This window comes from Rhinopithecus roxellana, chromosome 8 (genome assembly GCF_007565055.1).
Source record: "Rhinopithecus roxellana isolate Shanxi Qingling chromosome 8, ASM756505v1, whole genome shotgun sequence".
In the NCBI taxonomy this organism is placed as follows: Eukaryota; Metazoa; Chordata; class Mammalia; order Primates; family Cercopithecidae; genus Rhinopithecus; species Rhinopithecus roxellana.
The window spans coordinates 31,202,092-31,226,863 of NC_044556.1; the positions used below are offsets into that span (position 1 = coordinate 31,202,092).

The 24,772-nt window shown below is 40.0% G+C and overlaps 1 protein-coding gene and 1 pseudogene across 5 annotated transcripts in view; both read right to left on the reverse strand.

Annotated features, from left to right (window-relative positions):
- WDR47 (WD repeat domain 47) overlaps positions 1 to 24,772 on the reverse strand; it is a 72,683-nt gene that overhangs the window by 7,774 nt on the left and 40,137 nt on the right. For 3 of the 5 annotated variants that reach the window (XM_030936558.1, XM_030936559.1, XM_030936557.1), the window contains exons 7-13: positions 24,322 to 24,500; positions 17,462 to 17,719; positions 13,807 to 13,882; positions 8,771 to 8,928; positions 5,188 to 5,357; positions 4,522 to 4,698; positions 3,644 to 3,775 (exon numbers count right to left, since the gene is read on the reverse strand). In XM_030936558.1, the coding sequence (XP_030792418.1) occupies positions 3,644 to 3,775; positions 4,522 to 4,698; positions 5,188 to 5,357; positions 8,771 to 8,928; positions 13,807 to 13,882; positions 17,462 to 17,719; positions 24,322 to 24,500 (1,150 nt within the window). The remainder of the gene's footprint in view (positions 1 to 3,643; positions 3,776 to 4,521; positions 4,699 to 5,187; positions 5,358 to 8,770; positions 8,929 to 13,806; positions 13,883 to 17,461; positions 17,720 to 24,321; positions 24,501 to 24,772) is intronic. The other 2 variants (XM_010372857.2, XM_010372854.2) reach the window with 1 other exon arrangement.
- LOC115899184 lies at positions 9,202 to 9,493 on the reverse strand (annotated as a pseudogene).

The following is a 24,772-nucleotide window of genomic DNA, read 5'->3' on the forward strand; positions in this document are numbered from 1 at the left end:
TGTTGCATGACACTGAGAGTTGAAGCAAAAGTAGGATATAAAAGTGATTTGACAACCGGAAGTTTATTGGTGATCTTGAAAAAGACAGCATTTGTTATAACGGTTGCAGCAGGAACCAGATAGTTAAAGACTGAGGGTAAGGAAATGGCTAACAGTATATATAGGCAAGACTTTTGAGATATCTGAGTAAAAAAAGAAGCAAAAATTGAGGGTAAGAGCTGGAAGGGGGATAAGGAGGTCAAGAGATGAATTTTTGGCTTGCCAATTCTATAAAATGTTTGCATGTGCATGATAGAGAAGCAGAGGAAGAGAGATACAGTAAGAGGAAGACAGTAATGTTATCAGAGAGAGGAGACAACCAAAAACTAGAAGTCTCTGAAATGGAGAAAAAGGGCCTGAAAATAATGTAGAAAGCTAGAGTTTAAAAATAAATTAGTGGTAAGTGTATAGAAATTACACAAATAAACAAACAAAAAAACACAATTATTAACCCCAAGGAAAATATACACAAGAAAAAAAATAAGCTATGAATGGCATCACACTGGTTAAAACAATGTAAACAATGACTAACTGAGCTAACCAAAACTGATATATCAAAAAGATGCGGAGGGGCTAGGCAGGGTGGTTTGTGCCTGTGGTCCCAGCCACTCAGGAAGCTAAGGCGGGAGGATGGCTTGAACCTGGAAGTCAAAACTCCAGTGAGCCATGAATGCAACACTGCATTCCATACTGGGTGACAGAACAAAACCCTGTCTCAGAACAAAACAAAACAAAAAACAAAAAAAAGAAAAGATGCAGAGAGAGGAAAAATATATGTGAACGTGGGATGATGGGAGCTAGAAAGGCACATGAAAAAGTTAAATCTTCATCTTCTATGGTAGGAAGTCAATAAATAATCCTAAAGAAAATAAATTAAATAAATATGAATATGTCCCTTATTCACATACAAATTCTTCCTCTCTCCACATCTTTTTTTTTCTTTGTTGCATGTGTTTTGTAGATTTTTCTTGATGAGCATTGTTTTTTTTTTCTTTTTATTTATTTATTTATTTATTTATTTTATTATACTTTAAGTTCTAGGGTCCATGTGCATAACGTGCAGGTTTGTTACATATGTATACTTGTGCCATGTTGGTGTGCTGCACCCATCAACTCGTCAGCACCCATCAATTCATCATTTATATCATGTATAACTCCCCAATGCAATCCCTCCCCCCTCCCCCCTCCCCATGATAGGCCCCGGTGTGTGACGTTCCCCTTCCCGAGTCCAAGTGATCTCATTGTTCAGTTCCCACCTATGAGTGAGAACATACGGTGTTTGGTTTTCTCTTCTTGTGATAGTTTGCTAAGAATGATGGTTTCCAGCTGCATCCATGTCCCTACAAAGGACGCAAACTCATCGTTTTTTATGGCTGCATAGTATTCCATGGTGTATATGTGCCACATTTTCTTAATCCAGTCTGTCACAGATGGACATTTGGGTTGATTCCAAGTCTTTGCTATTGTGAATAGTGCCGCACAGCAAGAGGTGAGCGACAAGTGAGTGAGCATTACCACCTGAGCTCCGCCTCCTGTCAGATCAGTGGTGGCATTAGATGCTCACAGGAGTGGGAACCCTATTGTGAACTGCGCATGTAAGTTATCTAGGTTGCGTGCACCTTATGAGAATCTAATGCCTGATGATCTGAGGTGGAACAGTTTCATCCCTAAACCATCCCTACCCCTTCCCACCCCACCCATGGAAAAATTGTTTTCCACAAAACTGATTCCTGGTGGGTGCCAAAAAGGTTGGGGACTGCTGCCTTAAACTATGTCATATATTAATTTTGAAAATGATACAAACTAAATTTTAACAAATCAATGATCATGGATTCAAATGTGCTGTAAAACATCATATCTGGTTTGAATCAAAGTGAAGAAAAAGGTCCATGAAACTCAAAAGAATAAACAAGGCATTAAAAAAAACACCAAACATTTAGAATACAAGGCAGACCTTTTCACTTGGAATACTACCATAGAATTCTCTTCTAATTCTGCTATTAAAAACTACAAGGGACCAGGCATGGTGGCTCACACCTGTAATCTCAGCACTTTGGCGGGGCCAAGGCAGGTGGATCACCTGAGGTCAGGAGTCTGAGACCAGCCTGGCCAGTGTGGTGAAACCCTATCTCTACTAAAAATAACAAAATTAGCTGGGTGTGGTGCTGGGCGCCTGTAGTCCCAGCTACTCAGGAGGCTGAGACAGGGGAATCGCTTGAACCTGGGAGGCAGAGGTTGCAGTGAGCCAAGATCGTGCCACTGCACGGGTGACAGAGAGAGACCCTGTCTCAACAACAACAACAAAACTACAAAGGTGGAAAAGGTACTTTAGAATAAAATAAGGATAATAGCAGAATACTGTGTCACTCTTAGATACCATGCTTAAAAGGTAGTACAATGCGGCCAGGTGCGGTGGCTCACACCTGTAATCCCAGCACTTTGGGAGGCCAAGGCGGGCAGATCATGAGGTCAGGAGCTCGAGACCATCCTGACTAACACGGTGAAACCCCGTCTCTACTAAAAAATACAAAAAATTAGCTGGGCATGGTGGCAGGTGCCTGTAGTCCCAGCTACTCGGGAGGCTGAGGCAGGAGAATGGCGTGAACCTGGGAGGCGGAGCTTTCAGTGAGCTGAGATCGCACCACTGCACTCCAGCCTGGGCGACAGTGTGAGACTCCATCTCAAAAAAAAACAAAAAGGTGGTACAATGCAAAGAACAGTACATGGAACAATCTAAGACATACTGTTAAGTTCAGAAAGAGAAATTTGTAGTGCATTCTACCATTTCTGTGTGTGTGTGTGTGTGTATGTGTGTGCATTTGTGTTTACAGGAGAAGGGAGATTAGGATACATACAAACTTTCTGGTTATATATTTATAGAATATTTCTGGAAGAATAAATAAGAAATTGGTCCTTTAGTGAAAGAGAGACCAAGAAATAGGAACGGAAAGAAAATAGTACACTCAGGCCGGGCGCGGTGGCTCAAGCCTGTAATCCCAGCACTTTGGGAGGCCGAGACGGGCGGATCACGAGGTCAGGAGATCGAGACCATCCTGGCTAACACGGTGAAACCCCGTCTCTACTAAAAAATACAAAAAATTAGCCGGGCGAGATGGCGGGCGCCTGTAGTCCCAGCTACTCGGGAGGCTGAGGCAGGAGAATGGCGTAAACCCGGGAGGCGGAGCTTGCAGTGAGCTGAGATCCGGCCACTGCACTCCAGCCCGGGAGACAGAGCGGGACTCCGTCTCAAAAAAAAAAAAAAGAAAATAGTACACTCCTTTGTTCAATTTCACTTTTTGCCATGTGCATGCATTTTAAAAAATGTTTCTAGACGTCTGAGTTATAAAATGGCCCTGCTAACAGACAATCTGGGACATTATATTTAATCTCCCTGGGCCTTGGTTCCCTAAGCTGAATATTAGTTTTACAAATAAGGTAACAAATGAAAGTATTCTGAAAGAACTGAAAGTAACTAATAAAACATCAAGTATTTGTTTCACTATTTTTTCTATTTTTTATATTGCAGGGGAGAGGAAGTAGGCTACTGCAATTTACAAAGTTTTTTTTTCTCATATAAATTCATTTAAATTAAAGAAAAACCTACCAGTTCCATGAAATGTTGTGCCAACAACACGAACACAACTTGGTACTCGAAGATCCCAAAATCTAACAGTCTTATCTTGGGAACCAGATGCAATCATCCAGCCACTCCAGGTATAAAGTGCTAAAATATGCCCTATAAAAGATCATATACTCAATTATTAACGTGGGAGAGTGTCTTTCCATAACATATTCAAAGCTAAACACTCTAGACTTGGGCAAGGTGGCTCATGCCCATAATCCCAGCTACTCAGGAGGCTGAGGCAGGAGGACTGCTGGAGCCCAAGAGTTCAAGGCTGCAGTGAGCTATGATCATGCCACCGCATTCCAGCCTGGGCAACAGTGCAACACCCTGTCTCTAAAAAAAAAAGAAAAAGCTAAGTACTCCTTATTTACAGGGCAAGTGGAGGTCTGGTTAATCAAATGTACTATGTGATAGAGATTTTTCACATTTATCAAATAGACTGACAATTTTAAAAATAAAATAAAATTCAGTAAAATGCACAACATCAAAACCATACTAGGCCAGGCATGGTGGCTCATGCCTGTAATCCCAGCACTTTGGGAGGCTGAGACAGGATAATGGCTTGAGCCCAGGAGTTCAAGACCAGCCTGGGCAACATAGTGAGACCCTGTATCTAAAAAAATTTTTTAAATTAGCCAGGCGTGGTAGCACATGCCTACAGTCCCAGCTACTCAGGAGGCTGGGTAGGAGGATCACTTGAGCTCAGGAAGTTGAGGGTGCAGTGAGCTGCGATTGTGCCACTGCACTCTGTCTGGGCAATAAGAGCAAGACCCAGTCTCTTAGAAAAGCAAATGCAGAGAGGAAAAAACACAGATTGAACAAAAAGAAAAGCAGCACTTGAAACTGATATTACATACCAGTATGTCCACTCAAAGCATGGAGGCCCTGTCCTCTTTGACAATCTGTTGTATAAATGTTACAATCCCCTGCTCCAGCACTTATTAAAATAGCTCCTCCGCTTTCTGGGCCTTCCATAAATGCCAAGTCTCTAATTGTTCCATCATGCATACTAAATTCCAGATCTGGTCCTGAAACAGTAATAAGAATTAAAAAAAAAAAATGCTGCTCAACTTACTGTGGTAACTTGAGATTGCTAAACTACCTCAAAACTGGTCAAGAATAATGGTTTAGAAATATGGTTTGTATTTTCATTTAGGGATTGGTATTATAAGCAGCTTCACTTCACTGAGCAAAGAATTTTATCAAAATAGCTATTACCATGGTTATCTTGTCTCTTATCTCAAAGAAAAAGAGAAGACAGGTGATGTCTAGAAAACATCTGGTAGATATTTAAAGGTTATTTTTCTAATAATTTTATAAAACTCAAAACACCACCTAGACACCTGTAAGAATTTACTAAGAAAGAGTAATACCTCATGAATGTAACTAAACAATTAAAATTATTAAAAAATTCTTAAGATTATATTCTTGGATTTCATTAAAGACAATACAGAAATACAACATGGAGGAAACATAATGTATACACTGGTAAGCTAGCTACTGCTTACATACTTGGGCCCTACCTGTTGCGTTACAAGTCTCTGCATTGAAGGGCAGCACTTTGACGTATTTGTCATTTGATCCTGTTGCTAATAACTGCCCACAGGGACTCCAGGCCACACAGTAAATGGATCCTTTATGATGTTTATTCCTTTTAAAACGTACCACTGGCTGCTTAGGAGTCTCATGTGCACTGAAAAGAAAAATTACAGAAAGATATCTCAATTTCTTGCTTGCTACAATCAGTTATTATGAGGTTCCATATTATAGTTGTTCCTGAAGGAGCAAAAAGCATGTCAGACAACAGCTTATTAATAATTTTCAAAATCATAGAAGAAATAAAATTAGAAGCATACTTAAAACCCAAAAAGTAAAATTATAAACCAAATCATACTAAACTAACTCTCATTTCAGATGACAAAGGAAATAGGATACATGACTTTAAAAAAAACTCTTCATTTCTCATATTTTGCATGGATTTTTAAATTCAGAAACAAAAAAAAATTTAAAAGCTAACAACGCTTCCAAATTTTTTTAAAAAGCAATAAGCATGTAATAAACATACAATAAGCATATAACAAACATGTAATAAACATATAATATGAGCAATGTGCAAGAGTTCTGTCCAGAGTTTAAAATCTGGTATAGGCAGATATTGTCATGACTACCTATATATAGAAAGGCAAGTGTAAGTTGTTATATAGTCCAGTATAAAGCACTGGGCCTTAAAGGATAGGGTGAATATTTACAGAAAAAGAAGAAGGCAGGAGAACCACTTTAGTGACAATAAAATATAGCAGGGAAAGTACTGACTGAGTATGCAGCAATGCAAAGAGTCTGTGGGGCTAGCGGTGAAAAGCACGAGGCATTTAGTAGAGTGAGCAGGAGGGATGTGGGTGAGGCGCTGCAGGCTCAGCTGTGGAGGGTTCTAAATGCCATGCTCCTCAAGAGTTTGTCCTTTAATGACAGTCAAACATTGGCTTAACGGGGTAACAGCATTTTATCTACACTTTGAAACACAGACTAATATGAAACTAAAGATTTCTAAATCAGGTATAATGATAAAATCAAGTCTATGTAAGCAAATGTACATGTTTCTGAAGATTCATCCTGAAGGATGAAAGGGTTAAATGACATGCTATCTAAGATTTATTTTTAATACTTTAGCAAATAAAAAAGATGAAGGAAGCAATGTTACAAAAATCTTGACAACTATTGAATTTCAGCATACTAGTCTCTCTACTTTTGTGTCTTTGAAAATGTTCATAATTAAGAAATTTTTAAAAAACAAGAAGACCGACAAATCTCTAATACCTAAGAAGCATTTAATATTGATCTAGGCAGGGCATGGTGGCTCATGCCTGTAATCCCAGCACTTTGGGAAACCGAGGAGGGCAGATCACGAGGTCAGGAGATCGAGACCATCCTGACCCCGTCGCTACTAAAAATACAAAAATTAGCTGGGCATGGTGGCGCGTGCCTGTAGTCCCAGCTACTCAGGAGGCTGAGGCAGAAGAATCACTTGAACCAGGGAGGTGGAGGTTACAGTGAGCCGAGATCGTGCCAATGCACTCCAGCCTGGTGACAGAGTAAGACTCTGTCTCAAAACAAAAACAAAAAACAAAAAAACTGATCTAGAGAACAGACCAGATAAAAAGATTTTCTTTTCAGCTGCACAACCAATTTATCACCAAGTCCCACTGATTCCTTCTTTAAATGGATTATACCTCTCAAACCCACCCACTTTGCCCCACTGCCACTGCCACCACATTAGCCATCAAATACAAACAGCTTCCTCCCTTTCTCCCAGCATCTCCTCTTATTGCCATCCAATCACAGGCAGAGGGATCATCTCAAAATACATTTACACTTGATCTGCTACTTTCAGTGGTAAGTACTTTCACTGCACTCAGCATGAAATCTAAAATGGCTAGAAAGCTCTGCCTAATTTAGTTCATGTCTATCTCTGCAGCCTTATCAAACTCAAGCTCATAATTTTCCAACCAATCTGAATTTATTTCAGTTGCTAAAAAAAGCTAAGCTCTTTCTCACCTCACATTCCCTCTATATTATTCTCTTCTCCCTGCTGTTTACATAGCTAGGTTCTACTCATCCTTAGATCTCAACTTTAGTGCCTCTTCCTCAAAGAAGTCTTTCTCTGACTTGCCAGTCTGCACCCTACCCCATTTCCATTTTATTCTCTCACAGCACCTTGTAATCTTTCTTCATAACATCTACCAAAATGTGTATTTGTGTTTATTTGCATGATATAATGCAAATGAATGCATCTTCCCCACTAAACCAGAAGTTCCACGAAGCCAATAAACATGTTTGCTTTACACACAACTATAGTACCTAATACACAGGAACCCAAAATATGTATTTGCTAAATAAATGTATTTATTTTCAAATCAGTTTCTTCACAGCCTATGACACATCTGTGTTTGTGTAAGAAATACAAGATGAGAAACAGTTACCTTAAGTTCAAGTTAACCTTAAACATACAAGTCTTTGGTTCTACCTCCATAATTATTGCTATTTCTCACTCCCTTATAGATAATTTTGTCATTCTTTCTTAAATATTTCTACTTAAATAATGCAGTGGGCTGGGTGCGGTGGCTCAAGCCTGTAATCCCAGCACTTTGGGAGGCCGAGACGGGCGGATCACGAGGTCAGGAGATCGAGACCATCCTGGCTAACACGGTGAAACCTCGTCTCTACTAAAAAATACAAAAAACTAGCCAGGCGAGGTGGCGGGTGCCTGTAGTCCCAGCTACTCGGAGGCTGAGGCAGGAGAATGGCATAAACCCGGGAGGTGGAGCTTGCAGTGAGCTGAGAACTGGCCACTGCACTCCAGCCCGGGCGACAGAGCAAGACTCTGTCTCAAAAAAAAAAAAAAAAAAAAAAAAAAAAAAATTAATGATAATAATAATAATAATGCAGTGAGCACCAGTAAATTATAATACTATCAATTAACCTGGGCCTTATTATATTCCCTTTCCCAATCATTAAACGCTGCCAACAGTCCAAAAGCCTAAATTATTGGTTTCAGACATAGAGATAGCAAAAAAATACAAACAAATGAAAAATCCCACCCCTCTGTTTCTCAAACTAGGGTTATAATTAAAAAGTCTTAAGAAGTGTAAAAGAGTAAAAGTTGTATGTAAATTACATACATAATTTATAAATAGGTGTGTATGAATAATAGGAAAAAACACAGTATATATAGGGTTCAGTACCACCCAAGGTTTCAAGAATCCACTGGGGTTCTTAAAATGTATCCCTTGCATATAAGGAGGGACTACTATATAAAGACTTTTCAGATAAAAAACAAAATACAAAAGCCATGGAAATAAAGAAGTCTAAAGCAATAAATGAGCAATGTTGTAATCAAAAACATTTTATGAAAAAATTATAAAGTTAATCAATGACTTAAGTATATTTCCTAAGCACTGAAAGTAAAAAGTTATTTTGTAACAGAAAATAAAGTTTAATCAAAGGAAAGAAAGATCTAAAACACTACTGAATGGCAATTCTGGAAAAGGAACCTATAAGGCTAAATTAAAAACTAAGGTAAGAATGGTAGCACAAGTCATTGATCCTTACCTTGGATCAATTACGTCTGGATAGGCACATACTCTCAGAGTTTTTGAATTAGAACCAACAGCATATAAACCTCCAGCTGGATGAAAAGCCACTGCTCTAACAGCTTGTGTGTCTTCTAGGATATTAATACAAACAAACTGCTTTTTTGATTTGTCATCCTATGGAAAGAATGAATATTAAAGTCTATTAAAAACATGAATTTGAAAGAATTCATCTTTCTCCCATTTTAAATTCATTTGAATTGTATTATTCTTGTTGGATCATGTTAGGTTTACTACCAATAACCATATATTCTTTTCTCTATGTTTTTCTTACTTTATTAAATCTTAGTAATATCCTTTAAGAGGCAAACACACACACGAGTAGGCTACAGTGAAGAAATCTTATTTTGGAGAGTTAAGAAGCCACTAAGATACTTCCAGGTGTTATCTTCAGTGATGCTTCTTATCTTTACTCTGGGACACCATGTAATATTAAGGACCTACAGCTACCACAAATGCAGCAAATCTTTGAATCCTTTTAATAATGCACCATCAGAAGAAACACTATTTGCAAAGTCACCCATATTTCTCCAAGCTTCATTACAGCCCCATAGATCCTTAGCCCTCCTGCAGCCAGCTTCTCCTGGATGGTTTCTAATGGTGTTTCTTCTATCTTCCATTGTTTATAATCTGGAAATTCCATTTTATTATGTTCATGTTCACATCCATGTCTATGGGCCATGTCTGCATTCTTTAGATGATCCTTTTAAAATGCAATATTACTGCTTTCCTTTTTTAAAAAGTTTTACTTCTTTTAATTAAAAAAAAAAATACAGATGGAATTTCGCCATGTTGCCCAGGCTGGTCTTGAACTTCTGGGCTCAAGCAATTCGCCCACCATGGCCTCTCAAAGTGCTGGGATTACAGGTGTGAGCCACCGCACCCAGCCAATTGTTCGTTTTGTTTTGTTTCGGTTTTTTTGAGATAGAGTCTTACTCTGTTGCCCAGGCTGGAGTGCAGTGGCATGATCTTGGCTCACTGCAACCTCTGCCTCCCAGGTTCAAGTGATTCTCCTGCCTCAGCCTGCTGAGCAGCTGTGATTACAGGTGCCCACCACCATGCTAGACTAATTTTTGAATTTTTGTAGAGACAGGGTTTCACTGTGTTGGCCAGGCTGGTCTCGAACTCCTGAAGTGATCTGCTTGTCTCAGTCTCCCAAAGTGCTGGGATTACAGGCATGAGCCACTGCACCTGGTTCCAGCCAATTGTATTTAAATACATACGATTACACGAAGTTTTTCTGACAGCAGTCTCCATATATTAAGTAGCAAATTCAAATTCCCTAATTTTTCTATTTTTCATTACTCATTGCTAAACTAAGCTCAGTTCATAAACATTCAAGTTTTTCTTCAATTATTAAGACAAAATATAGCAATAAATATGGGCCAGGCACAGTGGCTTGCTTATGCCTATAATCCCAGAACTTTGTGAGGTCGAGTTGGGCAGATCACTTGAGCCCAGGAGTTTGAAACCAGGCTGTGCAACATGGCAAAAGCCCATCTCTATAAAAATGAAAAAAAAAAAATTAGCCGTGTGTGGTGGTGTGCATCTGTAGTCTCAGCTACTCGGGAGGTTGAGGTGGGAGAATCGATTGAGTCTGGGAGGTTGAGGCTATAGTAAGCCTGGGCAACACCTGTCAGTGAGGGGAGAGGGAAGTGGGGAGAGGGGAGGTAGAAGGTGGGGAGGGCTAGGGCACGAAGAAGGAAGGAAAGAATAAGTATGCATTCCTATATTAAGTTCTCTTTAACTATTAAGAGAAAAAAAGCCCACTAGAAGTTCTAACAAAAATAATAGAGTATCATTTGTGTTTCCAAATGAAGGAAGTACAAAGGATTATTAATCTGCTTAAGAAAAAATGTTTACCATTATCTCTAGCAATGAATATTTCAGTATTTCAAGCTGAAGTTATAAAATATCCCTTTAACAGCCTGGGCAACATGATGAAAACCCATCTCTACCAAGAAAAAAGAAAAAAAATACAAAAATTAGCTGGGTGTGGTGGCACATGCCTGTAGTCACAGCTACTCAGGGCGCTGAGGTGGGAGGATCAGTTGAGGCTGGGAGGTCAAGGCTGCAGTGAGCTGAGATCGCACCACTGCACTCCAGCCTAGGCAACAGAGCAAGATTCTGTCTCAAATTAAATAAATAAACAAACATCCCTTTAAAATAAATGGAAAAATAATGGAAACATTTGAATGTTTCATTTCTACTTTTTTTTTTTTTTTTTGAGATGGATTCTCACTCTATTGTTCAGGCTGGAGTGTGGTGGCACGATCTTGGTTCACCGCAACCTCCACCTCCCAAGTTCAAGTGATTCTCCTGCCTCAGCCTCCCAAGTAGCTGATGTTACAGACATGTGCCACCACACTTGTCTAATTTTTGTATTCTTAGTAGTGATGGGGTTTCACCATATTGGCCAGACTGGTCTCGAACCCCTGAACTCAAGTGATCTGCCCACCTCAGCCACCCAAAGTGCTGGGATGACAGGTGTGAGCCACCGTACCTAGCCTCATTTTTACTTTAAATTGTCAACCTGTCTATCCAGATCTATCTTCTGAAGAGAGAAGCTGAAGCAGTTCTGTATAAAAGCTTTGGTGACTCCTACTACTGATGTCATTTGTAACCACCGTGTTATCCCGACCAGGACTGACTGGACATGGTGCAGGAACCTCTACACTAGGTATGGTCAATAGACTCAACCAAACCCTGTCTTTTGAGAAGTATGAATGTCAAGTACACAGACAAAGGAAAATCACTTCAGCTCTGCATGTATTCTGAGAGGTCTAGGACCCATAATGACTACAGCAATGAAAAGACTATGCCTCTCTCTACCTAAGCCTTTATTCATGCAATACATCCTCCTTGCAGGAGTAGGGGGCAAACCTAATGTGTTACACTATGTACATCCTATGTAAGTGAATTGAATTCTGGTATTATTCATATGAATTTGGCTAGAAATGTTGCATTTTCCAATAATCCATACAAAGGGAATGTGACTGCAAAATTATATAATAGCATGGGGTAGATAAGAGAAAAAGGGGCCAGGCGCGGTGGCTCAAGCCTGTAATCCCAGCACTTTGGGAGGCCGAGACGGGCGGATCACGAGGTCAGGAGATCGAGACCATCCTGGCTAACACGGTGAAACCCTGTCTCTACTAAAAAAAAAATACAAAAAAAAAAACTAGCCGGGCGAGGTGGTGGGCGCCTGTAGTCCCAGCTACTCGGGAGGCTGAGGCAGGAGAATGGCGTAAATCCGGGAGGCGGAGCTTGCAGTGAGCTGAGATCCGGCCACTGCACTCCAGCCTGGGCGACAGAGCGAAACTCCGTCTCAAAAAAAAAAAAAAAAAAAAAAAAATGAGAGAAAAAGGGAGGAAAAATGACTAATTAACTAAATGGCCTATAGCACATCAATAATTACTAAACATTGCTTTATAGCAGAAGCCACACACACTGATTTTATTTGCTGTCCTCCGGTGTTTTAAATTGACAGAGTTTTGCTCTTGTTGCCTAGGAGGGAGTAAAATGGTGCAATCTCGGCTCATTGCAACCTCTGCCTTCCAGGTTCAAGTGATTCTCCTGCCTCAGCCCCCCAAGTAGCTGGGATTACATGCACCCCCCATTACGCTCAGCTAAGTTTTTGTATTTTTAGAAGAGATGAGGTTTTGCCATTTTGGCCAGGCTGGTCTCAAACTCCTGACCTCAGGTGATCCACCTGCCTTGACCTCCCAAAGTGTTGGGATTACAGGAGTGAGTCACTGCATCCAGCCTTAAAATTTTTTTAATTTGTTGTCATTTAAAAAACTAGGATATTTCACATAAAAATCTAGATTTCTAGCTTTTCTTGAAAATCAGGTCAGGTGCAGTGTCTCACACCTGTAATCCTGGCATTTTGGGAGGCTGAGGTGGGAGGTTTGCTTGAGCCCAGGAATTCGAGACCAGCCTGGGCAATGTAGTCAGACCATGTCTCTATTAACAGATATACATACATATATTTTTTGGAGACAGAGTCTTGCTCTGTCCCCCAGGCTGGAGTGCAAAGGCACAATCTTGGCTCATTGAAACCTCTGCCTCCTGGGTTAAAGCAATTCTAGTGCCTCAGCCTTCCGAGTGGCTGGCATTACAGGTGTGAGCCACTATGCCCGGCTACTTTTTGTATTTTTAGTAGAGACGGGGTTTTGCCATGTTGGCCACATTGGTCTCAAGCTCCCAACCTCAGATGATCTGCCTGCCTCAACCTCCCAAAGTGTTGGGATTACAGGTGTGAGCCACCATGCCTGGCCTAATATTCTTTTTAAAAATCAAAGGAACTAGAAACACTGGACTTGCATATTTCTTTCACAAGGGACAAATGTTCCTTTATGCTTATCTGCTTCATCCCCAAAAGCATCTCAAATTAACACCTTTGTTTATGGGGTTAAAATCTGAACTAGGAAAAGTAAGATAGAGTGAAGATATATACTAGTTAGGAAAGGATGCTTGGTTCCAAAGCAAAAAAAATAGGTGTTCTGATAAGAAGCCCAAAGACATACCAATAATGAAATTAACCACAGGGTTCAAAGAATAACACAGAGCCTCAATTCATGTCCCAAGGCCACTACTGGGCCATTAATATGAACACTCCCACATGTTCAACTGTGCTTTCTAAGGCTCCCTCTTCAGTTACACCACTGAGAGCTCAACTGCCCTGAGCCTTGAAATAAATACCAATATTAGCAGTAATAACTACTTTTTTAAAAGTTTTTTTTTTTTTTTCTTTTTTTAAAGACACAAGGTCTCACTCTGTTGCCCAGGTTGGAGTGGTACAGCGGCTATCCACAGGTGCGATCTAGTACTCTACAGTCTCAAACTTTCGGGCTGAAGACATTCTCCTGCCTCAGCCTCCTGGGTACTATATACCACGTCTGACTAAAACGGTTCTTTCTTTGAATTGAGAATTCCTTAGCAAAATTTACAAGTGCATATGAAAACAAAAAACTTCCTTCCCCAAAGTATTACCTCTTCCCCTTTTGACCTTGATAGACTCCCTGAAGAATCTCCAAGAGGTGGCTTAATGACTGAATGTTCTGATGAGCTGTGGGAGTAAAAATTCAAGTAAAGTTTACTCCATGTATCAAAATAGAAACTAAATTAATTTACCCTTTCAAACACTAATTTTTCTTTTTAGCAAACAATCCTAGCTGACTCCAAAGTTGCTCTCTGGAGACATTTATTAAAATAGCCTCTGGATTCAGTAGCACCAATGACAGTTGTAAGGAGATGAAAAGCTATTCTGGAAAGAAAATTAAGTCAAAGTCCACGTATTTTATAGTGAGATGTCAAGTACCCTTCTCTTGCTTCGTTCCAGAATCCTGTTTGCTATGCTTAACCAGAATCCTGTTTGCTATGCTTAAATCTAACCCCAGACAGGACGCTGGAGAATGCTCCAGGAAAAGTATCTGGCCCAAGAGAAAAAATATCAGAAACTCACAGTTTAGGGTCCCTTAGTAAAACTATGTTTCCACTTAATCACTTTTTGTGAGGCCAACAGGCAGACAGATCCACCCACATATGTAGCCCTTCCTTCTAATCAGCTTTTTAATTTTTTATTTAATATTATAAAATATAATAGAGACGGGGTCTCACAATGTTGCCCAGGCTGGTCTCGAACTCCTGGGCTCAAGCAATCTTCCCACCTCAACCTCCCAGATTGCTGGGATTACAGGTGTAACCCACCACACCCGGCCAGTTTTTGTTTTAATGCCTCACTGTTTACAGCCAGCCAAAGCTTTCTAGATACCTGAAAAAAGCCTAGAAAAAAAGGTATAGACTAAAATGAACAGAAAAATGAACTTGGAAGAAGAGAAGCAATTTAGGGAACAAAAGCTACAAAAATATAATTTAAATCCTTAGATATAAGAGGAAATAATGGATTAATAAGGAAACAAGAGCAAGATCTATTTTTTAAAAAGGAAAAGAAATTAGATAATAAGAAAGACCTCTTAGAAAATTAAAATATGATGGTAGAAAAAAGTAGATCCATAGAAAACAGAGGTGAGGAAATTGCTAAATAATAATTTTTTAATTTCCTAGACCTTAAGTTTCCAACTTAAAAGGGCCCATGAAATACCCAGAAGAATGAAGAAAAACAGAATCACTCTAAGGCCTATTTTCTATATCATCATGAAGTTTCAGACTATCAGGGAAGTGAAGAACCTGAAAAATTCCAGAGTAGAAGGAGCAATAGGCCTCACCCAAAGAATGAGGAATCAACCAGCCTTGCCAACATGGTGAACATGGTGAAATCCCATCTCTACCAAAAATACAAAAATTAGTTGGGTGTGGTGGCGTGTACCTGCAGTACCAGCTACTAGGGTAGCAGAGGCACAAGAATCACTTGAACCCAAGAGGTGGGGGTTGCAGTGAGCCAAGACTGCACCACTGCACTCCAGTCTGGGAGCCAGAGCGAGACCCCGTCTCAAAAAAAAAAAAAAAAGAAAAAAAGACAATGAGGAATCAAAATAGCATCAGACTTTTTACGAAGAACACTAAAATTGGAAGACCAAGTAGCAATGCCATTGAAATACTAAGGAACGATTTTCATCCTAGAATTCTATACCCAGCTATACTAACAAAAAAGGTGAAAAAGCAAACACATTTTTAGACATGCAAGGTCTCAGAAACTTCACCTCTAATGTATCCCTTTTCAGGTAACTGTGAGATGTTAAAAACAGGGCACTTAATAAAGAGATGAGGTAAAGGAAACCCCAGGAGAACAGTAAGGAAAGTCCCAGGATTCTATCTAAGTGATCAAAAAGCAATAAATATAAAGTGAAGCAGGAGTGATCCTGGAGGGACATCTCCCGAGGAGAAAAAATGGAATAGAGAAATTTCTGATACTTTTTACAATTAATGAGAGAAGTTTTATGATTTTATAATTCTGTCAAAGCACTTACAGATAGTTTAGTGATAAATATTAAGAAAACTAATCATGTACAGACATATGTACAACAACTTGATATAATTATTGTCTCCAGGAAAAACAAGAAGCTATATGAAAAAGAAATATAATCATATGGCACTACATGACCCAGTTGTAAATAACATTTACAAGGTCACAGTAATGTTAACATTGATACTGATTTAAACAAAAATTGATACATACTGAAGATAAGGGATAGACCAATTGAGGGTGCCATGCATGAAGAGTATGGTAGGGAATCAACACATAGCAAAAACAGTAATAGAGCCCGGGTGTGGTGGCTCATGCCTGTAATCCCAGCACTTTGGGAGGCTGAAGTGAGCGAATCATGAGGTCAGGAGTTCGAGACCAGCCTGGCCAACATGGTGAAACCCTGTCTCCACCAAAAATACAAAACATTAGCTGGGCATGGTGGCACATGCCTGTAATCCCAGCTACTCAGGAGACTGAGGCCAGAGAATTGCCACTGCATTCCAGCCTGGGCAACAAGAGCAAAACTCCATCTCAAAAAAACAAAACAGTAATAGAAGTATATTATTGAGAAATGCGGAAATATATAGCAAAAGGCTGGGTGTGGTGGTTCACTCCTATAATCCCAGGATTTTGGTAGGCTGAGGTAGGAGGATCACTTAAGCCCAGGAGTTCGAGACCAGCCTAGGCAACATAGTGAGATCCCATCTTAAAAAAAAAAACAAAAACTGTATGTATATATATCAGAACAAATAGCCAAATGGGTTGAAAATGCAGCCAATAAGAAATAAAACCATGGACAAAGATGGGTTCTATTTTAAGCCTTGAAGTACTAATTGTCTTTTGAAACCACATATGTATATTACATGGACAAAAACAAAAATTAAATTTTAAAATTTGAGTTCTTGTTTCGAAAGTACTCAAAACAACTATTATGAAAACTGTAATAAAAAGCAAATATTAAAAAAATAAAAATTCAGAAAAGAAGCAAAAATTGAATGTATGCTCTGAAATAAAACTAGGTTTTTAACACTAATTATTTATAAAGTGAATTCCTATAAGCATCCAAGTGCCAAAAGCAAGTTATGCATTTTTGTACTTAATCTCAGCCAAAAAGCTGGGAATCTCATCTTATACATTTTTTTAATGAACCACCCTGAAAAGTGTTTTATACTAAGAATAAAGAAAACGCTCCTGAACTATTCCCATTGCATAAATTAACACTTGTATACTAATGATAGCAAGATAAAAATTTTCCCTGAATAGTGAAAATGTAAATATGCAGTCTTCCACTGCTGTAATTGCCAAAGCGGCCAACACTGCAGCTGCAATCATTCCACCAGATTGTAAAACATCTTTCTATGCCCTGAAAGTCTGAATTTTAACATTATTTGTTCAAAGATGCCAATTGAAGAAAAAAGAAAATCAAGGAGATTTAGAGATCCTAAAACTGTAGGTTCTTTGAGTAGGATGGCTTATAAAAAATATAATTGCCTTGGTGGTAGTGAGGAAGCAAAAAGAAAAATAGAAGGAAAATGAAAACTATAAAGACTTAGACGTTGGTAGAACAGAATATAGATGAATGAAGGCAGATTAGGGAAAAAATATTGGTAGGCAGTAAGCTCTAAAAACTTTTATTTCTAAGGCTCCAAAGACAAGTTCAACCTTCTAGTCATTAGTAGTAAGCTAATATTTCCAAGTTTTACAAAGTCAAGCACTTACATTTGGCTTCCACAAGGTGATTCCTCCAGAAAAGGTATGTGATTTGTTGATCCAGGATTACGAGGAGTGCTTGTATGAATATTTGAAGTATCATGTGTTAATCTTTGACTAGAGTCTTGGGGTGGCGTAGTAAAACTTGTCACAGAAGAACTATTAGATCCATTGCCTTTGCTCCCATTACATTGCTGGCTGAGTGTTGATACCTCATTACCAAGGCCATCCATTCCAATATTTAATTCACCAAGCTTTTGAATGGACCTATAAAATTAAACAATATAATCATTTTAAAATAAAAACTTAAATGCATTCCTAATATATACAAGATTAAAGGTGTGAAAAGGTAAATATATGCACATATATAATCTATGGCAAATTTAGTGTTAAAAATTACCACCATTAACTTAAGACATAACCAAGATACTGAAAGAAGATCCACATTTTCCCATAGTAAAACACTAAAGAAGACAGGCATAATGGGCATTATAGACTTTTCTTTTTTTTTTTTGAGTCAGGGTCTTGTTCTGTTGCCCAGGCTGAAGTGCAGAGCGGCATGATCATGGCTCACCGCAGCCTTGACCTGCGGGACTCAAGCAATCCTTCCACCTCCCACACACACCTGGGACAACAGGTGCACACTATCATGACTAGTTAACTATTCAAATTTTTTGTGGAGACAGTCTCCCTATATGGCCTAGACTGGTCCTCAGCTCCTGGGTTCAAGCTGTCATCCCGCCTTGGCCTCCCAAAGTGCTGGAATTATAGGCATGAACCACTGTGCCCAGCCAGTATCACAGACTTTTTGAAAGCAGCTTTTATTAAAAAAAAAAAAAAAAAAAAAAAAAAAAAAACCTGCTTCTTCCCAATATAACTTTGGTTTAATTTTCCATTTAAAACTTAACTTTCAAAAAGAGTCAATAACAATATCACCACTACCAAAATTGCTCATCAACAAAACAAGACATTTTCATTCCATCTGTCTTGAGTAGTATCAAGTAGGAAATGGATGACTTGAGCAGGCCATGATGAGTAAAAAGTCAAATGGCATCCCTAATACTCTACATGTACTCATTCACTCATTAATTCATTCTACAAATACTGTTTGCCAGGCTCTGATCTAGACAACAGGGAGATAAAACAGGGAGCAAAACAAGTTAGCCTCAGGGTCTTCCCCTCAACAAATAGTCTTTCCATTACTGTAGCCTGACTCCTTACGTTGAGATCAGGGCTACAAAGGGCACAAACAGGACGCTACTTTACTCTTTTAAGATTCAGACTCATGGGCCAGGTGCAGTGACTCACAGTTGTAATCCCAGCGCTTTGGGAGGCTGAGGTGGGCGGATCACTTGAAGTCACGGGTTCGAGACCAACCTGGTCAACATGGTGAAACACCATCTCTACTAAAAATACAAGAATTAGCCAAGCATGGTGACAGACGCCTGTAATCCCAGCTGCTCAGGAGGCTGAAGCAGGAGAGTAACTTGAACCCAGGAAGCAAAGGTTGCAGTGAGCTGAGATCACACCATTGCACTCCAGCCTGGGTGACAAGAGCAAGACTCCATCTCCCAAAAAAAAAAAAAAAAAAAAAAAAAAAAGGATTTAGACCCATGGGCAGGAGCAGTGGCTCAAGCCTATAATCCCAGCACTTTGGGAGGCCACGGCAGAAGGATTGCTTGAGCCCAGGAATTTGAGACTAGCCTGGGCAACAGAGGGAGACCCTGTCTCTACCAAAAAAAAGAAAAAGAAAAACATAGCCAGACATGGTGGTACATGCCTATGGTCCTAGCTACTTGGAAAGCTGAGGTGGAAGGATTGCCTGGGCCCAGGAGGTCAAGGCTGCAAAGGGCCGTGATCCTGCCTGGGCAACAAAGTAAGATCCTGTCTCAGAAAAAAAAAAAGAAAGAAAGAAAGAAAAAGAAAGAAAAGGAAAGAAGGAAGGGAGGGAGGGAGGGGAAAAGAAAAGAAAAAGAGAAAAGAGAAAACAAAAAAAAGGAAAGGAAAGGAAGAAGGAAAGGAAAGGAAGGGAAAGGAAAGGAAGGGAAAGGAAAGGAAGAAGGAGAGGATAGGAGAGGGCGGAAGAGGGGAGGGGAGAGGAGGGGAGGGGAGGGGAGAGGAGGGGAGGGGAGGGGAGGGGAGGGGAGAGGAGGGGAGGGGAGGGGAGAGAAGAGAGGAGAGAAGAGAGGGAGAGAGGAACGAAGATTTAGACCCCAAACTAGCCCAGCATCACTTTCTCCAGCTGAGATTCAATATAAGAAACGACTAACACGGGGAGTACAATTATTGAGAGGTATTTTTAAATTTTCCTACATTAAACATTGTGTATGTATATTTTTAAGGCTTAAAAAAATACTTACAATAAGGCAGCTCAATATTATTAGAGGAACTGTTAGCCTTTACTAAATATGTATCAGTTAAAAATTGTAATTAAGTAGCATTTCTCAAATTGTGTTCTGTGAAACACATTTCTCGTGAAATGTACATATACCTTTTTTATACTCCCCATAAAAAAAGGATATGAGGTCAAATATACTTCGGAAAAATGCTAAGTATAAAAAGCATTTAAAATGCTAATACAGGCCGGGCACAGTGGCTCATGTCTGTAATCCCAGCACTTTGGGAGGCCGAGGCGGGCAGATCACCTGAGGTAGGGAGTTTGAGACCAGCCTGGCCAGCATGGTGAAACCTCATCTTTACTAAAAATACAAAAATTAGCCAGGCATGGTGGTGGACGCCTGTAGTCCCGGCTACCTGGGAGGCTGAGGTGGTGAATCGCCAGAACCTGAGAGGCAGAGGTTGCAGTGAGCCAAGGTCGCGCCACTGTCCTCTAGCCTAGGAAACAGCAAGACTCCACCTCAAAAAAAAAAAAAAATGTTAATATAGCATTTGAACTCTCTTAAAATGGGGTGGGATGGGGAAGAGGCTGAATATGCCTATTAACTGTCAAATCAATGGTGCCAATTATTAGTATTAATAAAAACAAAAGATCAAGAGGTATAAAGTAATGATATAGCACTATTAATAAATTAATATCATGCTATAATTTTTTCAGTAAGATCTAATTGTATAACACAACTTATTTCTCTTCTTTCTATGCCCCTCAGAAAGAAGAAGTAAAACTTAAATCTAGAAATAATGACCTGCAGCAAGAGTGATTTGGAAGAATAAAACATTAAGAGGAAAAAGCACATTTTAATTTACAGATCCTATCTCCATTCAATTTGTCCTTGATATTAGGTATCTCAAAGTCCTAGTACAGGCTCAAATATATAAAACTAAAAAGTCTAGAAAAAATAATTAAACAAAAATATCGGGCCAGGAATGAGCCTGTAATCTCAGCACTTTGGGAGGCCGAGGCGGGTGGATCACAAGGTCAGGAGATCGAGACCATCCTGGCTAACACGGTGAAACCCCGTCTCTACTAAAAATACAAAAAAAAGAAATTAGCTGGGCATGGTGGCGGGCGCCTGTAGTCCCAGCTACTCTGGAGGCTGAGGTGGGAGAATGGCGTGAACCTGGGAAGCAGAACTTGCAGTGAGCCGAGATCGCGCCACTGCACTCCAGTCTGGGCGACAGAGTGAGACTCCGTCTCAAGAAAAAGAGAACACAGAAAATTTATGGGAAACTAACATATAAAAATTTAGGATGGACCGGGCACAGTGGCTCCGTATCAAAAACAAAATCAAAACAATAAATATACTCTAAATAAACCTAAATTACAAGACAGAATTTAAATTATTTAAATTCTAGGCCAGACATGGTGGTTCTCGCCTGTAATCCCAGCACTTTAGGAGGCTGAGGCAGGAGGATTGCCTGAGCTCAGGAGTTCAAGATTAGTCTGGGCAACATGGTGAAGAAACTTTATCTCTACAAAAAATAAAAAAATTAGCTGTTTGTGGTGGCTGGAGGATCACTTTAGCCCCGGAGGTGGAAGGTCGAGGCTGCAGTGAGCCATGACCACACTGCTGCACTCCAGACTGGGCAACAGAGCGAGACCCTGTCTCAAATTAAAAAAAAAAAAAAGAATTTAAATTATATTTATGATTGCCTTTAAAGGAAAGATGAACCTTCCTGAATAATTTCGCTTTTTTTCTGAGGACATATATCACTAATCACTATTGGGGAGGAGGGTCACAGAACTTTGCCATTTCATCTTCTCACTGCTAGATTATCTGCTCTTACTGCAAAAGAAGTTGGTCAGAAATTAAAATTACATCCATGACTTTTATGGCTATGAAGAAAACATCCAAAAATCAGAAATGGCAATTCATCAAATAAGAATAATTCTGACAAGCCACTGACTTCATCAGAGGTGATAAGAAAATGATACCCAAACTGGATGTTCAGAGGCCTATTTAGACTCTTGAGACCACCAGTTTAAACAATCCTTGTGTGAGCTGGCTACAATGACTCATGCCTGTAATCTCAGAGCTTTGGGAGGCCAAGGCAAGAGGAGCGCTTGAGCCCAGGAGTTCACGGTTATAGTGAGCTATGATCACACCACTGCACTCCAGCCTGGGATGACACAGCAAGACTCTACCTCTATTTAAAAATCAAAAAGGGCGGGCGCAGTGCCTTACACCTGTAATCCCAGCACTTTGGGAGGCTGAGGCGGGCAGATCACCAGGTCAGGAGATTGAGACCAGCCTGACCAACATGGTGAAATCATGCCTCTACTAAAAATACAAAAATTAGCCAGGTGTGGTGGTGCGTACCTGTAATCCCAGCTACTCAGGGGGCTGAGGCAGGAAAATTGCTTGAACCTGGGAGGGGGACGTTGCAGTGAGCCCAGATTGCACCACCATCAGTCTGAGCAACAGAGCGAGACTCCGTCTCAAAAAAAAAAAGGCCAGGTGTGGTGGCTCACACCTGTAATCCCAGCACTTTGGGAGGCTGAGATGGGAGAATCCCTTCAACTAGGGTAGTAGAGGCTGCAGCAAGCCGTGATTAGATCGTGCTACTGCACTCCAGCCTGAGTGACAGAGTGAGACTCCACCTCAAAAAAGAACAAAAAAAACAAAAAAAAAAACCCACTCCCTTTGTGAAGGTTTGAAGACAGGATCAATTTCAGGCTCATTGACTTACATAACACTCAGAGCTGTCAAGCAGACTACTTTCAATATTGTTGAATCAAGTGAAGAGCTAACAGTCACCATTACAGTTACCTAATTGTAACCATGATGATAGCCAACATTTATAGAACACTTCCTATGTGCCAGAACTGTTGTAAGCACATTTGTATATATTAATTCACATAATCTTCCAACAATCATTGCTTATTTAAATATATATTATTGCCGGGCGCGGTGGCTCAAGCCTGTAATCCCAGCACTTTGGGAGGCCGAGACGGGCGGATCATGAGGTCAGGAGTTCGAGACCATCCTGGCTAACACGGTGAAACCCTGTCTCTACTAAAAAATACAAAAAGCTAGCCGGGCAAGGTGGCTGGCGCCTGTAGTCCCAGCCACTCGGGAGGCTGAGGCAGGAGAAGGGCATAAACCCGGGAGGCGGAGCTTGCAGAGTGAGCTGAGATCTGGCCACTGCACTCCAGCCTGGGCGACAGCGAGATTCGGTCTCAAAAAAAAAAAAAAATATATATATATATATATATATATATTATTTTATTGAATTCTAAAAACACACACATAAGACCAGGTGTGCAGTGTCTCATGCCTGTAATCCCAGCACTTTGGGAATGGGCGGATCACTTGAGCCCAGGAGTTCAAGACCAGCCTGCCCAACACAATGAAACCCCATCTCTACTAAAAAAATACAAAATTAGTCAGGTGTGGTGGCATGTGCCTGTAATCCCAGCTACTCAGGAGGCTGAGGCAGGAGAATTGCTTGAACCCAGGAGGCGGAGGTTGCAGTGAGTCAAGATCGCGCCACTGCACTCCAGCCTGGGCAACAGAGTAAAACTCCATCTCAAGAATAAATAAATCAATAAATTAATTAAATAAAATAATAAAAAATAAAAACACACGTGTGTATATATTTCTCCTATAATTGAAAACAATAAATGTAGTTCATATTGTTTTGGCAGAAATTATAACAATCATTTTAATATATCAAATCAAAAAAATGTATAGGTTTAAGCACTTTAGTAACAATAAAAATAGCAGCTAAGAACACAGTGTTTACAGTGTGCCAGATACTGGTCTAAGCACTTCACACAGATTAACTCTATTTATCCTCATGGTAATCTTGTAAGAAGGTTAGAAGAAATAAGAAGTAGATAAGGGCCAGCACAGGGACTGTAATCCCTGCACTTTGGGAGGCCAAGGTGAACGGACTGCTTGAGGCCAGGAGTTTGAGACCAGCCTGGGCAACAGGGCAAAACCCCATCTCTACAAAAAATAAAAAAATTAGGTGGGTGTGGTGGTGTGTGCTGTAATGCCAGCTACTCAAGAGGCTGAAGCAGGAGGATCACTTGAGCCCAGGAAGTTGAGGCTGCAGTGAGCCAAGATTGCACCTCTGCACTCCAGTCTGGGCGACAGAGAGTCTTGTCTCCAAAAAAAAAAAAAAAAAAAAAAGGCAGCAGATAAAGAGATAAAAAGAACTAGAGTAACTTCCCCTAGATTCTCAGTTACGCTGGGACAGCTGAATCCACCTGGCTGTTGGCTGTGCACAGGTTCAGCCTGTGCACTGAACCTCTGCACTCTTCTGCTCTAGTTGCTTGGGGAATAAGGACAAAACTAGATGAGCCCTCAGAATGCTGTGACTAGAAAGCAATATGTAATTCCACATTACTTGAAATGCTTAAAAAGCCTTAAAATGTCAAACTATACATAGAAAGTAGCAGTTATTGCATGTTTTAAATAGCTTTCAAATAACTCCATATTTTAAAAAGTGACTAGAAGACCAACCTATTAAGGAACTGTTCAGTAAGATTCTGCTGCTGATCAGGACCATCCTCCTGATTCACGCCTCCTTCAAGCAACATCTGTTGGTATATCTGCCGCTGTTGCTCCTTCTGTTCTAAATGCTGTTGATAGCGTAATCTTTGCCTATAATATTCTTGAAATTGTTCTGTTGAATCTCGAAGCTTAAAAACATTAGAAAAAATATACATATTTGAGCAAATTACGACAGAACATGTCTTCACTCAACAGTACTTTTTATAAATGCTGAATAAAATATACAATTAGCTGTATTTAACAATCACAAAATACTTAATCTATTGCTCTTTGAAAAACAGTATGAGTCTTAATACTCAAGTGGATCAGTTAATTTGCTTTATTCCACAGAAACAGACTGACCGAAATGAATGGTTGCCTTGGTTCCCTGACTAACCCAAAATAAAAATACAAATTATAA